The following is a 15,502-nucleotide window of genomic DNA, read 5'->3' on the forward strand; positions in this document are numbered from 1 at the left end:
TACTATAGATTTGAAAGATCTATACCTGGTGAGGTGTTCACTACGAGTATTGGAAGGTTTATGGACACTCTCAAGGCTATCATAGCCAACAAGTCGGCTGGACCTGGGCTTGCTCTTGTGTACAGACTCAAGGCTCTCATAGCCGACCAGACGGCCACAGCCAGTTGGCAGAGGGAGGGAGGAGAGTGCCAAAGGTGAGGGCGACATCAGCTTCCGGTCCAGTGAGAAGTTGGAATTGCTCGTGTGATGGTGTCGCAAGTCATTGCTACCTAAAATCAACAGTATCGACTCACAAAGGAGGAAGAAATTTACAAAAATAATAAATAAACTAAAATAGGAGACATGGCTTTTTAAAATTAGGAGTCATGTGACTTTTGATACATTCTGTAAGTACTGTATACATGGAGAACAAAAAGTCATAACTCACCCCCCCCCCCCTATTTTGTTCTAAAATTTATAGAATGAGATATCATTTGGGTAGTGGTGCAATGTGGAAAGGAAGTTTTATTTGGTACAGTAATTTGAATTTTTTCTAGTCTCCAAAAATGGGATTTTTATTCCAATCCACTAATTAAATAGTTGAGTTCCGAGGAAATGTAGGCGTGGTCTAATAGAATGGCCTGCAAGATCTCTGGATCTTACACCCATGGACTTTTTTCTATGGGGTCACATTAAATCCATAAATTACAAATACCAGTAGGAAACGTTGAAGGTTTAAGAAACAGGATTGTTGAGGTCTGCAACCAGATAACACTTCAGACTTTTCAAAACGTGAGAAAGGAATTCATCCTACGCTGTTTATATTTCAAAAAAATAATAAGTTTTTTTCATTACTAGCATCATTTGTACTACCCATTTCTTTAAAATATTTATTTATCTCGTTTAAATCTATATCGTGTGGTGGACTCTTACAGGTAGACTCTCCAATAATACTATACTTATTATGACTCTATAAATCTTTAGGGTTACTTGAAGATGACAGTACTGTAAAATATGTTTTCTTTGCCTTCCATATTATTAGTTCAGTTCGTTATGTGCTGTCTTGTACCAGTACCAATCTTTATTAGCCCAGGTTTTCCAATATTTTCTATGTTGTTTATTTTTAATATTTGTCTTTTTAATAACTACTCCAGGATGTCTTCTACTTTATCACTCTTTTGAAAACCTGCAATAGTACACCTATACAATGATAAATAACGCCTTGCATTTGTGTAGAAATATGTTCAGCTCTCTTATCTTCAATTAATTTGATTCTACAACTTTAAAATAACTGTTGTATATGTGTTCATATAATCTTTTCTATTTTTAAAAGAACGTTTTTATTGCATTTACTGAAGTAAAGTTATGCTTGGCTAGATAAAAAGTAAATTAGTGGCAATATGTAGTACACTCAACATCTAAATTCAACATCTACAAAGAATAACCAGCATATATACGCATATTTTTTAAAGTAGTTTTATATTTATCATTATTGGCATATAAAGGTATTAAATGAAGATAAAAGAGCAATGTTCACAACAGTGTGACCTACAAAAATAGCATCAAATTATAATGGCACTAATAATATTCATCCTTACCAATATAAACTTTATTCTTTACTGAATTTCAATCTATTTGGAGCATTTCTTTAAATTTTTAAGACCGTTCTACTTTAAATTATTAATATTTTTAATGATTCAATTCTCAATCGATGTGGGCTCTAAGACAAATCATTTGTACTTACTGCCATACAGAGTGAGATGGCTGCCAGGCCTGGTGAGAATAGGGGTAGAGCCGTACCGCTCGCCATGGTTAGTGAAGCGGGCACTAGAAGTTGTCACTGGCTTGAATGCCACTGGCCGGATCACTATCTTCCCCTGCAACAATCAATGCTGTCATCAGTACACATTGTTCTTGTTTTCCATTTCTGAACAGAAATATTTGACTGAAAAAAGAACAACTAGTTCATAACATGTCCTTTGGCAACAAGTCTATGTAACGATCCATGTATTCAGTTCTTGTAAATTTGTGATATTAGCGCATTTGAAGAAACACTAAATTGGCTCAATTTGCAGTACTTTTATTGTAAATAAATAATAGACATACCATTGCCAACCAAATGGTCTAGTGGCTGATCACCCTACGAGAGTTCTTCCTGATTCTGATTCAGTTAGTAAAAGTGTTATACAGTGTAAGTGTAAAGCAAAACTGTTTTTTAACATTACACATAAACCTTTCATTCTCCAGTCTTTATTTCTCTTTGTACATACAATAATTATGAAGAATAATTACTACAAAACTACATATTTAAGCTCTGTACTGTAAGAATAATTGAATTAGGAAATAAAGTAATTCTGATTCTTTCCTCGTCCCACTGACCTGATAATACTCGTAAAGTGATGCAATATATTTAAAGGACCACAAGATACGTTTCACTAATATTATTTTATATAATGGAAATAAAATACCCCTTTTAACTTCTTTAATAATGAAAATTAAATAAAAGCTTAAAGACATTCCTCAGAAAACTAGATTTAAAAAATATTTTCTCATTTTTCCCTTTCTTCCTAACTGGGTGGGGGAGGGGTCAGTTGATATTCTCAAATGGAACTCTTTGACAATGAAATTAAAGAAAACAAACCCCTAAATCCAAATCTGTTTAAAATTGTATTTGTATTATTTATTAGAAAATCATAATGGATATAATTTTTATCATATAAAATCTACTATAAGAACAATTTTGATTTAAATTGTATCCATGCAAAAGTTAAAGTCAAGCTGCTTTATTTCCGCCCTAAATGGATCTTAAATAGTGAATACTATTCAGACATCTGTCTCTTAATCTAGCAAACAATTAAATAGATTTCTTTCTATATGTTGTACTGTAATTAATTCAATACTAAAGAAAAATCATCTGATAGTTTAAGCCAGGGATAACAGGATTTTAAAATTTCTCTCATTAATTTTAAAATGATTACTTAAGAAAAGTGTCCTCTTTTAACATTGTTTTATTGATAATACAACTTTTTAAATAATTATGACTCATTTTTTTAACTTTTTAACTTAATTCGCCTCAACATTTTTGTACTAGTATCTAGATCTTGTTACGTTTTATCAGTTTATATTGTAGAATTGTATCATAAGGTATCATATATTTATTTAATTAATGTCTTGTTTAGTATATTTCTGCCCATAAAAGGACTCTTAGATAAATGTTAGCTAGGCTACTTGTAGATATACAAATACAATAGATAAATATTTAATAGAATAACATTATATGAAATGTACGTTTTGTGGAAAGAGGAAAAAAATTATTAGATTAATTATTTAAGTATTAGCAGGTCCTAGTCAATGGAAATGAAACCGAAATAGCTAAAGATACCTGATCAAGCCGTTTCTGAAGAAACTTCATCAGTTTTATAGTCATCCTGCCTGCAATTCTAATGCCTACTGCCTATTGTACAGTGGAGTAGAGCAGATTGCGTGCTCTATTAGAAGGCTTCCTTCGGTTATCCTGTTATGTATGTTTGGCTTTAACTGGATTATCACGCGACCATTTTATTCGTCAATGTTATGTTGAGTAATCTGTGCTACAAATGCTACACACAAGTAAACGTCAAACAAGTAAATAATGAAATCCATGTATACTATCATATAAAAATTTAATGGCTTTCCCTGTGTGAGTGAGCGTGTGCGTGTGCGTGTGCGTGCGTGCGTGTTTTAAACAATCACGTTAAAACTACTGGACCGATTGTACTGATACTTTACATGGACATTTTAAGGGTCCCTGTTAACACATAGGCCTATTCCTATTTCGAAAATGTAAAATCCAATCTTGGTCTCTTAAAGTTGCATTACAGCAAACAAATGTTATTAGTTGAAACAGCTTGTTAACTGTACTCAACTGTTCTGTGTAAACATCGTTTTGTGACAGCACAGCCATATGTTTAATTCATTTAACCACTATTTTCAATTTGTTTACATTTTGCCTCGAAAGCATACAGTAGCAAATATTAAGTGTGCAGTGCTTGGTCAGTACTGTAATGCAGATATTATCAAATAATAAGCTACTTTCTAACTTTTACAATAAATTTAAAGATAACCCATCTTAGTTGTCTTTTGACTGAAGTGGGTTTCTCACTTATATATATATATATATATATATATATATATATATATATATATATATATATATATAAAACAGCGATACAAACCAATCCAATCCTATTTCGGCCCATTCAATGGCGAATAATAAAATATCAATGAATGTTTTTCTTTAAAATGTATTAATAAAATTCAGAATCTGCTCAAATTTAAAACTAATAATTTAGAAATAGCTCATCAGAGGTACTACAAACTAAGCATCCTGGTGGTCAACATTTAAGATATGAATAATAATATTAATTTAAAAATTAAATTGTTTTAATTTTATTAAATTACACTATTAACTACTAATTTATTTTATAATTAATATTCCTTGTACTACGCAAAATTATTTATTCGTTGTAATTCAAAATTAGTTTTATTAACATGTTATCTTTGTTTTGTTTATTATTTTTTGTTAGTATGTTTACATCTTTATATTTCTTGAAGAATGTCTTTTATTTTAGACGAATTACAGAGAATTTTTATGTTTAATTCTGTTCTTCTGTTTTCTTGGCGTTGTAAATATAATTCACTCAAACCAGAAGCCGTGGGTAACTGCTAGTTGTTGAAAGTTCGTGCTTTTCAGTAGATGAGAGAATGCGTAGTGATTTAGTACAAATGTGTGTGTGTGTGTGTCATGTAAATAGCCTACTTACACTTAAATACAAATATTAGTTTATACAGGCTTAAATATGTTGGGCTAATTTTGCTAAAATTTGGATTCTGTATATAGGTATTGAAACTTGACTCTCAGGAGCTGGCAATGTCTGTCATGTCATATGTCTGCTTGATTGTCCGCAGGATATCATGATAACGCATTGAACTAAAGACTTAAAATGAATCCATATAAAAACATAATTTGACGTTGTAAAATCGGTATTGTTTCGGTGTTATCGACAATACAGGGCAACCGCTAGCTCTCCATTATCAGTAGTACTTGTATTATCAATACATTCCCCTCCTCAATACAGTCCTCAAGAACTGCACAGCTCTCAGTATCGTAACTAGGATCTTTGAAAAGGGGTTGGCTTATGTCAACTTTATATACAGGTTGATTTTAAAATAGCGCGCAAAACTTTGGGATACTAATTAAAATGAAGAAAACGTCATTATAATTACTGTCCGATAATGCTTAGTTTTCTGTCTGTTTGGGTTTCTCTAAGTAATGTTATAGCTATAAAGTTTTCAAGAAATGCTGTACTTCCAATAATTTATCAAAAATAACATTCATTTCTCGACAAATAAACAAAAGGGGGCTGATAAAACATTTATTGTTAAAATCTCACTGTATAAAAAAGCATTACAAGAATAATATTTATCAAAATTGAAGAAAATGGTTAACTTATTTTTATTTGAAGATTAATCGTTTGACATGTGTCTTAATCAAAATGTCGAATTTTAAAATTAACTGCGCGAATATAATACATAAACAAATCTTAGGAACTTTATCATTGTGAATTGTTTGCTAGTTTGTAAATATGTATCCATTACTGAGTGGATAAATCTTTTTCGAATAATCAATAATACGGGTACAGTAAAACTTGTAGCCTACTTATTTGAATTCTACTGTCAATCTTAGTTTCCGCCACCAGCCACAGCATTGATGAGTAGTATTTACATATTCATAAATTCGTTCATAAATTCACGAATAATACTATGTTATTTTCAATGATAAAGCAAACAGTGTTTAATATGTTTTAATAGTTGGCATGTTATACTTTCAAACATAAAAAATGTCATTATCTAAGACATAAACAGTTCTAAGCATTTAAAAATGTTGATAAAGCGTGAACTTCGGTTGATTGCAATCAGCTATAAATTATTTGTACACGTATATGTCAGAGGGCAATTACATTTTATTAGTTATCGATTCTTTATATACCGATAATAACTTGATGTTATCATATGCGTCTTTTTTCCGCTAGCTAATGTAAACGTATCAATATATATATTCTGATTATGGTGGTTTTGATTCTGGGTCTGTCAATGAAAAGAGAACAATTTTCTCGGAAATTCCGTCATGAGGATGATTGCAATTATGAGGTTACTACGAACTCTACTATTAGTGTGCCCAATAGTACAGCAATCAATTCGACCGTGTAAGAGTTTATGAACTGTCAAACAGTGTTTTCCTTTTTGAATTGATAATGTCGGTTCTGAAGGTACAAACGGTAAAATCTTCATGTTTAAATGTTAAATCAACAGTAACGTTTTTAAACTATATCATAATTAATAGTCAATTCGACATTAATACACATAAGACCATCGACAAGGCATAAACATTCTTAATATGGGAAAAACGAATTATAAGTTACTAAATCAATGAGAATTGAAGAAAAGAGGATGTGTTATACTTTTATCAGACCAAGTAAAAGAGTGTAGAGAGTTTTCCCATACCTGGCTGCAAATTGTTATGGAAACGGCAAGGTATAACTGTTTCACTTCCTTTCTCAGCCATTTATTAATGCCCCGTTTGAAATACGGGTAGAGTACCTTCTGGTAACTCAATGTCCTCTATCGACTCTAGATATTAGTTTAAATCTGCAAGTTTACATTACAGCCACTGAGGGGTTTGGAAAAGTTAGGTAAGAGGCGATCTTTAAAAACCAATCGTCTACAGATCAATCCCAGAATACATATAAAGCAAACACACAACATACGACATATGACGGCGCAAATATACGTAGATACGAATGTCTACGTGTCCTTACAGTTTATATGCTTTTACCAAATTATTACTATTGTAATATAACATTCAAAATTGGACACAATATACGTTCTAGATTAAATTTTACTTAATAAAAACCCCAAATCTTGTTGACACTGTGAGAGACATCGTCGGAAATATACTCTTTTAATTCGATGAGCCAGGAATCTATTGTATCCACGTATGTGAAGTTGGCGAGCACATTCCATTGGCATGTCAATCTTTCACGTTAGCTCACCATTTTAATCATTATTTATTGCATAGGCTAAATGCACGCACCAACTTCACACAACACTGTCTCGTGCACCACATCTGAAATATTTGAAATGTAGTTTTATTAGTTGTACATTCGTTAGTTCTTATAAATTAAGTCACAAACAACGTTAGTTCTACTTCATATATGTTTTTTTACGATTTCTTTTTAATGTGCGCACCAACTCTACTCTGTCCCGCACTTACACACAATAAAGTAGTGTAGCTTACTAGTTTACTTTCGGTAGTTATCAATATTTCTGTTTCAAATCGTTATTTCCATCTTTCATATATTTTTTATTAAATTTTCAAAACGTACAAACAAGAGTAAAGTTGGCCCGCACATAATGGAAATCCAACCAAAAATGTGTGAATTGGTTAGATTTTCGTTAGTTCCAGCATAAAAAACGTTAATATAACCCTCCATATATTTTTAATCTTTTTGCTGAAGTGCGCGCATACTGAAATTACAACTAAAACTTAATTCTCGTACTTCTTGCTTAATGCTTCCACTGCTGGTTTATCCCAACCTTCACAAGTATCTTGCACTATATCTGCTATGGCAGCGCGTATATAGTCTTTAATGAACTTACAATTAAGTCACTCCAATAACAGTTTGTGTCACGCTATCAATAACAGTCACTCCAATGATATATTTGAACTGACTGCTTTCTTTGTGAAGGAGGTTTCTGTTGAAATGGCTCCTATTTTGACTTACCTATTTAACGTATCTATTTCTGAAGGCATATTTCCAAAATTGAACTTAAAATCAGTAAGACGACTTATATAAAAAATCCACACCAGGTAATCTGAACTCGTTCCATAGTCCCAGTATTTTAAAAAATGCTGAGAAAATCGTTTATAAGAGGTTATTAAACTTCCTGGAATCCAATAGTACAGTAGTGTATTTTTCAAATTCCAGTACGGGTTCAGACTAAAACTGAAACGGCTGATGCAACAATGTCTTTCTATTCGAGTAATTCTATCTAACCTTTCTCGACTTGGGACTTATATGCGATTTGAGTTAAGTTTTCGATCACAGCATTCTTCTGAAAAACCTAGAAATGTACGGTTTACGGTAAACTGTTTTACTATAGTTTCAATATTATTTTCAAGCACTCACTGTGTTAAAAAAAGTCGACGGAGCTGACTTTCCGATGGCTGAAGTTTCGAGCCGTGCCTAGTAACTGGTGTTCCTCGTTATGTTATTTCTTGCGTATGTCAATGACCTGTCTAATGATGCTCTAATCTATTCCAAACAAATTCTTTATCTATGTGTAACTTTGCCGATAACAGAAGATTGACCTTCAGCCACAAGGACTATGGCTTCCTTTCCGGAAAGTTACCAGTCACGTCCAGCTTGCTTATTAAAGGGTTCTCCGAGAATAAGCTTTTTCTTGATTACAAAAACCTACACGTCTCCATATTTCAAGAATAAATTGCGTTAGATCCATCTTCTGGTGTATTGCAATCGATTTTGCAAATTGTGCAGGCAAGTATGAAGTATTAATAAGTAACTTAACTTAAGTTATTAATATGTAAGTATTAATAATAACCTTATAGCCGTACTGTATCTATTTTGGACCAATGTCAACTCTCCGCGCGAGGTGTGCGTGAGTTGAATGCCTGGACGCACCTCAGGCACAACGCGCGGGCTGTCGTTGCCGCCATATCGATGAGTAACAGTTTTAAATAAATATACTTTTTTCCATAAAACTACTCCAACTTTTCAACCCAATCAGATAAATAATAAATAAAGAAAACGTCACTATTGAATTGCGTAAGAGGTTTTACTGAGGTTGCATGCAAAATTTCAAATCTATAGCTCGTATAAGAGAGCTATAGAGAGGGCTTCTTGGCCCTAACTTCGCCTGGTAAAATAATGCATCTCTACTTTATTTTGTACTTTATAATTTTCGAGAGTCCTACGGACAGATAGACAGTCAATCATAAGAATATAAATTGTACCCATGGCATACAAAAGAAATATTGTGTCAATATGAGTGATGACGATCAGTCCAATTCTATGGTTGAGCATGCACCGTCATAGAACTCATATACCTGTCAGTGAAAAAATGAAGTTTCATGCAAAGTTTAAAATCTGCAGATAAAATCTTTCTCGAGATATCTTTCTACTTGGTTCATTCATGTTTTTATTCATTAAGTTAGATTTCATAGCAGTGTTAAAATAAAAAAGTTGCATTGAGATAGTTAGTGAATTAAAATGCAAGAGTGGGTTGAAACAAATCTTGTCCCCGACATTTAATATTGACTTTCCACTCTATTATTTTTATTTAGCACTATGAATACAAATTTCACATGTTGAAATATCACATGGTTATATTCAGTCTGTTATTTTATTATTTATTTTTCTGAAAATGTGTTGCCATCATGGTTACTCGTAAGATCAAAATAAAAATATTCGCTAATGCTCAGCCAAATCGTATGTAGGGACACCCATCATCATCGAAATCATTGTCGCCTATGTAGAAATGAAGCTTTATGCAAAATTTCACATCTATAGGTTAGTTCGTATTTAGTAATCATACGGACAGACACAATGAAATTATTCCAGCTCCTCGAATGGAAAGGCTTCGCTAACGTTTATACAGACCAAGCGTTTTCAAATATGATTCTCCCCACACTCATTCACACTTGTTATTTTAAGTAATTATTTCATTATGACTTTATTTCTTAAGTTACTAAAATAGAAAACTAAGGTAATAATGATAGGTAATAGGTTCAAGTATGAATAGTTATATAAAGTAAGTGTAAGGAATTATTTAAAACTAATAAGATTGAAATACTTCGATGAGCAGCACACAATTATTAAAATTTTTTAGACAAAGTGAAAGGCTGCTCTTTACCTTCTTTTTAGATCAAGTGTATCAGGCAAACATAAATTTATTAGAAAGTGTCCCTATACAAAAAGTGTTTTAAACAATTGATTCGCATATTCCCGTGTATTTAAATATGAAATACTGAACTGATCTCTCTCAAGTTGCTGTGTACGCTCGTACATGTGTACGTGTGCACGATGTGAACCATTACCAGACCATACGGACGGACCATACACAAAGACAGAAATCTGGTTTCGTTATCTACCAGAGACTTTGGTAAACGCTCAGCGTAAGAACGGAGCCAGGAAAATATTTTGGGAAGGTCCAGACAAATGATATTTTACCGTAATGGACTGAGAGTAAGGCCCCATTTTGTTTCTTAAAAAGTTCTTGACCTGTTTCTTTGTTGAGAACGATCTTTCATCAGTAAATGTTAGTAATACTGAATTATTCAAATAATAATAATTGTTATATAAAAAGGATTGAAAACCTTGAAAGTTTGGGGTCCAGACTCCTTAGATCCCCTCCCTCGCTGGCTGCATTCTTGGCTCAGCGAATGAAATCTCGCAGCGGCAAATCGTTAATTGTCCTGTAATTCAGTCTGTACGCGAACGAGATAATATCATGGACATGATACAACGCAGTCCTCAACTTAGCACTCTCCGATTTTCAAATCGATTGGCCACATCTCGTTGTTCAGTCTGGAGAACATTGAAAGAAAACCACTGTTATCCATACCACTTACAAAGAGTTCAAAATCTTCATCCAGGTGACAGTGCATTAAGATTACAATTCTGTCGATGGCTGTTAGAAAATCGAAATAATTTAAGTTGTCTTTTATTCCCGGACGAATCGATGTTTACAAGATACGGAATTCTAAATTTGAAAAATGGTCACCGGTGGTCAAGTGAAAATCCAAAATCAGCTGTAGAGTCGAACTTCTAAATTAGATTTTCGATAAATATAATTGGCCCATTTGTTTTTGAAAACCGCCTTACTGGTCTTGTGTACGAAGACATTTTAAGAGAATCAACTGCCAGTTCAACTTGAAGATGTACCACTTGAAAGAAGACATCAAATGATATTCTAACATGATGGCGCACCGGCACATTATTTACAAAATGTTAGAGAGCACTTACAGATAAGTTTTCCAGGCAGATGGATTGGTTGAGGTGGACCAATTAATTGGCCTCCTAGCTCCCCTGATATATCCCTTGGATTATTACCTTCGGGATTATTTAAAGCAACTTGTATACGCAAACCAGTTAATTCCAAAGAAGGATTGTTGAACCGAATTATAAACGCTTGTGAATTACTTAAGAACGACCTAAATTCTATCAGAAAAACTACACGTGGTTTCGTTAAACGCATTAGATTGTGTATTAATTATCAAGGAAATCATTCTGAACACCATTTATAAGGTATGGAATAGAAGATTAACAAAGATAAGAAATTCAAATGTTTTATTTTTACAAAGAACGTTCTTTTAATAAACAGATATTGCATTTTCTGTCTTATTTTTCGTGTGTGTTGATTTAATTAAACATTAATTTTGTAAACTTCGTGTTTGTTTATTATTAGCCTATTTTACATTATTCTCTTCGGAATTGAATTCTCTAAACGTTTTGGTTAAAAAATGTACGTTTTTATTACCCATTTAATGAAGTTAATATCATTTAAATCTAAACAAAGCGTGTTTTTCGAGACCGAATTTTGCATATGTTTCTGATATCTCAGAAATGGGTGGTCCACAGGTCTGGGACGTATTCTATACAATTTTTAAATTAATTTCACACAAAATCCAATAAACTTAACAACTATCCTTACGCCATAAAAAAAACAGTTTCGCTTTATTTCCGTCCTTTCCTAGAAAATCGGGCGAAATCTTTCGCTAGTCGTAGCTTGCTATCAAAGCGTTTTCATACATATGTTTATACGAACTTTTTTCATTATTTTGATAGAAATAACCACCTGAGAAGTTTTTCGGGTTACCCGTGGGACACCCTGTATGTATGTATATATATATACACTTTGAAACTGGGGATGGCTTTGGGCTCTACGGGTCATGTTTATAGATCAGTAAAATTAATGTGAAATTATGTAAAAACTGTTGAGAGAACAATTGCGACAGGTCGATATTTGTGTATAAAATCTACCTTCAAACATTATTCAAAAAATATAAACTAAAGATCCTTGTTTGTGTACCCCTTTTCAATTCTCCTGACTCCTTCCCACTATGTGACACACTGTGGACAATATTTGTCTCGTGTAGCACCTTCAGCTCTGGCGTTTACTTTGTTCTACACACTAAAGTTCACACGTTTCCCTGGGAATATTACTGTCGTGTTTCTGAAATATGAGCCCAAACTCCTCAATCTGAGACAAACAGATTTTATGCCAAATAATCATGCTTGTAAAAGAGACCAACCTTGCTGGTTGATTAATTCAAACGTTGGCTACAAAATAATACTGAAATCTAATCAGTAATCTAATTCAGATAAAGAAGCAACCAAAATTGTGCAACATAAAAAGATTTATTTTTGGATGAAACTAAACCAAATTTTGTGGTCATTTTCGAGTTAATGTGAATTCTTATTACTACAGAAACTAAGGAATTTTCCAAAAAGGTGAAATTAAAAAGCCCATATTGTAAAGCGTTATGACTAGTTACTATGACGTTGGTTTCTCCTGGAAGAATGATGACTGATACCTACAGGCAATTTGCAACACAACCTTATTTGTTGTCTCCACAGAAATTCAGATCCAGTTGCATATGAAGGAAGGTCAACGTGTTCCAAGATCCATGCTACGAAATTCAAGGTAATTTTAAACCATAACAGACAGATACGGTATTCATAAGCATATTCAGACAGATATTGTTTTACCGTATTCATAAACGGTGAATCGGAAGAATGCAAAAAATTAAGCGAAAATAACTGAAAACGAAATTACCAAGAAGGGCAGAAATCAACCACGACCGCCACTAGCTATAATACTATACAGTGCGAGTCGAGTACATATTTAAGCGTCCAACGCGCCTCTATATCAATGTCAACGAAACCGGATGGTATAAAAACCATGGTTTTCACTGAATTGGAAAACCAAAGAAAAATGTAGACTGGCAGATGAAGAAACAGAAGTATTCACTTATAACTCTGTGGAAACCACTAGAGAGTGGTATCGCACTACAATGCGCGGCCCACACCGAAGTCGACGGCTCGGCACAAGAAGTGCGACTGGTCGCCACCGCTTCCCGGGGGCGCGGGACCGTCTATTACCTGCCATTAATTGGCACCAACTGCCAGGAATGTAACGACTTCCACAACGCCTCACTGATCCACTCACCGACCACACGCGACTAACTGGGTCACTTCATTCGGTCCCGGCCTATCTAACTGGCAGACAGGCCCAACATGTAACTTTTGTCTTTGAGCTACTTGCCATAAAGTAGCTCGCCATCTTCTACTTCGCCTCACTGATCCACTCACCGACCACACGCGACTAACTGGGTCACTTCATTCGGTCCCGGCTTATCTAACTGGCAGACAGGTCCAACATGTAACTTTTGTCTTAGAACTACTTGTTATCAAAGTAGCTCGCCATATTCTACTTCGCCTCACTGATCCACTCACAGGCTATAAGCGACTAATTCCAATCTGCGGGACCTAATTTCATTTCTTAACTACACAAAAATAACCAAGACATGATCAAGCGCCACCAATGCCTGTCGTCCAAATAATGAATAATAACATGAATACCAGGAGTGCAGGTACAGCTTTGTGGTGGATTGCTACAGTAATCTCCAATTTATGGGGTTTTAACTCATAATACCTTGTAGAACGACGGTGTCTCATCTGTTATGTGTAAAGATCACCTGAACTGCAGGTCATGAAACGCAACAGGCGAGTTAAAAAATATAAATGAACTGCACACATCCTGTGGGGTTGTTTAAAAACTGCTACCTGTTGTGTAACGAGCATACCCTTGGCTCCGTGTCGCCATGACTACACGGTCTGTTGCCTCTTTATCTACGCCCGATGTTTAAAGACCGTGATGGTGTTCCTTGCAACCTTCTATCGCTGTTTGTCGCTCACACCCAAGGCCTATCTTTCAGCGGAATTCTTGCTGGTTATGCTTGGCGACATCGTAATACCGTGTACTGTTTTACAAAGTGTAAATTAGTATTGTTTAGTCCACTATTTATTTCTTGTTTTTAAGTTGATTCGTTGAGGGTAATTTATTCTCATAGTGAAGATGTCTATGATCTCTCAAATTATATCGTAAAGAATATAATTGATGTAATTAATTGTGATACCGATCACTTATGTAATGAACTTAGTTTTAACCCAAAGAAATTTTCCATGTTGTGTCAAGGTTTATAAAATTACACCTATTTACAAAAAATGAGATGTCTCAAATCCAGAAAAATGTAGTCCAATTAAAATTTTTAATATCTTAAGTAAAATAATTTAATCATGTATGGTAGCACAGCTTCATGAATACTTTGTAAATAGTAATTTGCTGTATACTTTCCAATTTCGTTTCAGACCTAAACATTCCACCACTGTAGATGCAATAGAAGCAATAGTCTGATTTATTTTCTTAGTTTTGAGAATAAATAAACTTGTCGGTTCAAATCTGATCGGCCTTTTATACCATCTCTCATGCTTTGCTGTTTAAAAATTTAGAATATTATGAAGTTTTGAACAAAGAATTGGTAAGTTATTTAAAAGAAAAAAGCAAATGGTTCGTTTAAAAATTAAAAATTCGTCATTTTTATTTGTTAAGTAGCAGGAGTACCACAGGGCTCAATACTAGAATCCTTTCTCTTTTTGATTTTTGTGAATTATTTTGCTCACAATGTTTCATCTTGCTCTCTCTTTTACGCTGATGATAGAGAGCATCATTAACTCAGGTTTAGACGTCTTGGACTTTAAAGGTAAACTTAAAATTTCAATGGAACAAGCACAAAACTGGTTTACAGAAAATTACGATAATAAATTAAAATAAGACAGAATACTTAATATTTTCTTAAAGAACTATTTAGACATACTCTAGAAGCTCTTTTCTTATTAGAATTTTTAATAAATTTTAAAACAAACACTCCAATAATACACTTTTTATTTTTGTTTTTGTTGTTTTTTGTTCAAAAACAAAACCTTAACCTAGTATTATATTGAATAAATATTTCAGTAGTCTTAAATATCAACAGGTTTTTATGTACCATAAACTATTTCTGTTAGATCACTTCCAAGTAAAAAATACAGTACTACTGTAGCTAAGTGGCTTAAGAATAAAACATCTTATACTGTTGAAGAGTATATGGACTATGGATATGGTGGATCTTGTAATTTAATTTTGTTTTATGTTCCACAATGCCTATTGTAACCTGCTTACTTCGTGGAAAATAAAATTCTTGATTCTTGATTCACTTACGTGAGCTATGACGAGAACTCCAGTATTTGTTTTACGTGATTTGATTTACTTGTTGTCATTCATATCCTAAGCTACTATTGACTTGAGTCTCTTCTTTCGTTCAAGGTTTTAAGATCAGGAATTCCTTCATTTTTTCCCATTG

General features: G+C 33.5%; 1 protein-coding gene across 2 annotated transcripts in view; it reads right to left on the reverse strand.

Moving 5' to 3' along the window:
- Positions 1-15,502, reverse strand: part of LOC124372267 (leucine zipper putative tumor suppressor 2 homolog) — an 88,009-nt gene that overhangs the window by 12,297 nt on the left and 60,210 nt on the right. Inside the window, exons 1-3 of one of the 2 annotated variants that reach the window (XM_046830654.1) lie at positions 3,362-3,444; positions 1,724-1,856; positions 26-269 (exon numbers count right to left, since the gene is read on the reverse strand). In XM_046830654.1, the coding sequence (XP_046686610.1) occupies positions 26-269; positions 1,724-1,856; positions 3,362-3,406 (422 nt within the window). In that variant the 5' untranslated portion in view covers positions 3,407-3,444. Of the gene's footprint in view, positions 1-25; positions 270-1,723; positions 1,857-3,361; positions 3,445-15,502 lie in introns of those variants that run through there. The other variant, XM_046830649.1, reaches the window with a different exon arrangement.

The sequence above is a fragment of the Homalodisca vitripennis genome, chromosome 1, assembly GCF_021130785.1.
Source record: "Homalodisca vitripennis isolate AUS2020 chromosome 1, UT_GWSS_2.1, whole genome shotgun sequence".
In the NCBI taxonomy this organism is placed as follows: domain Eukaryota; kingdom Metazoa; phylum Arthropoda; class Insecta; order Hemiptera; family Cicadellidae; genus Homalodisca; species Homalodisca vitripennis.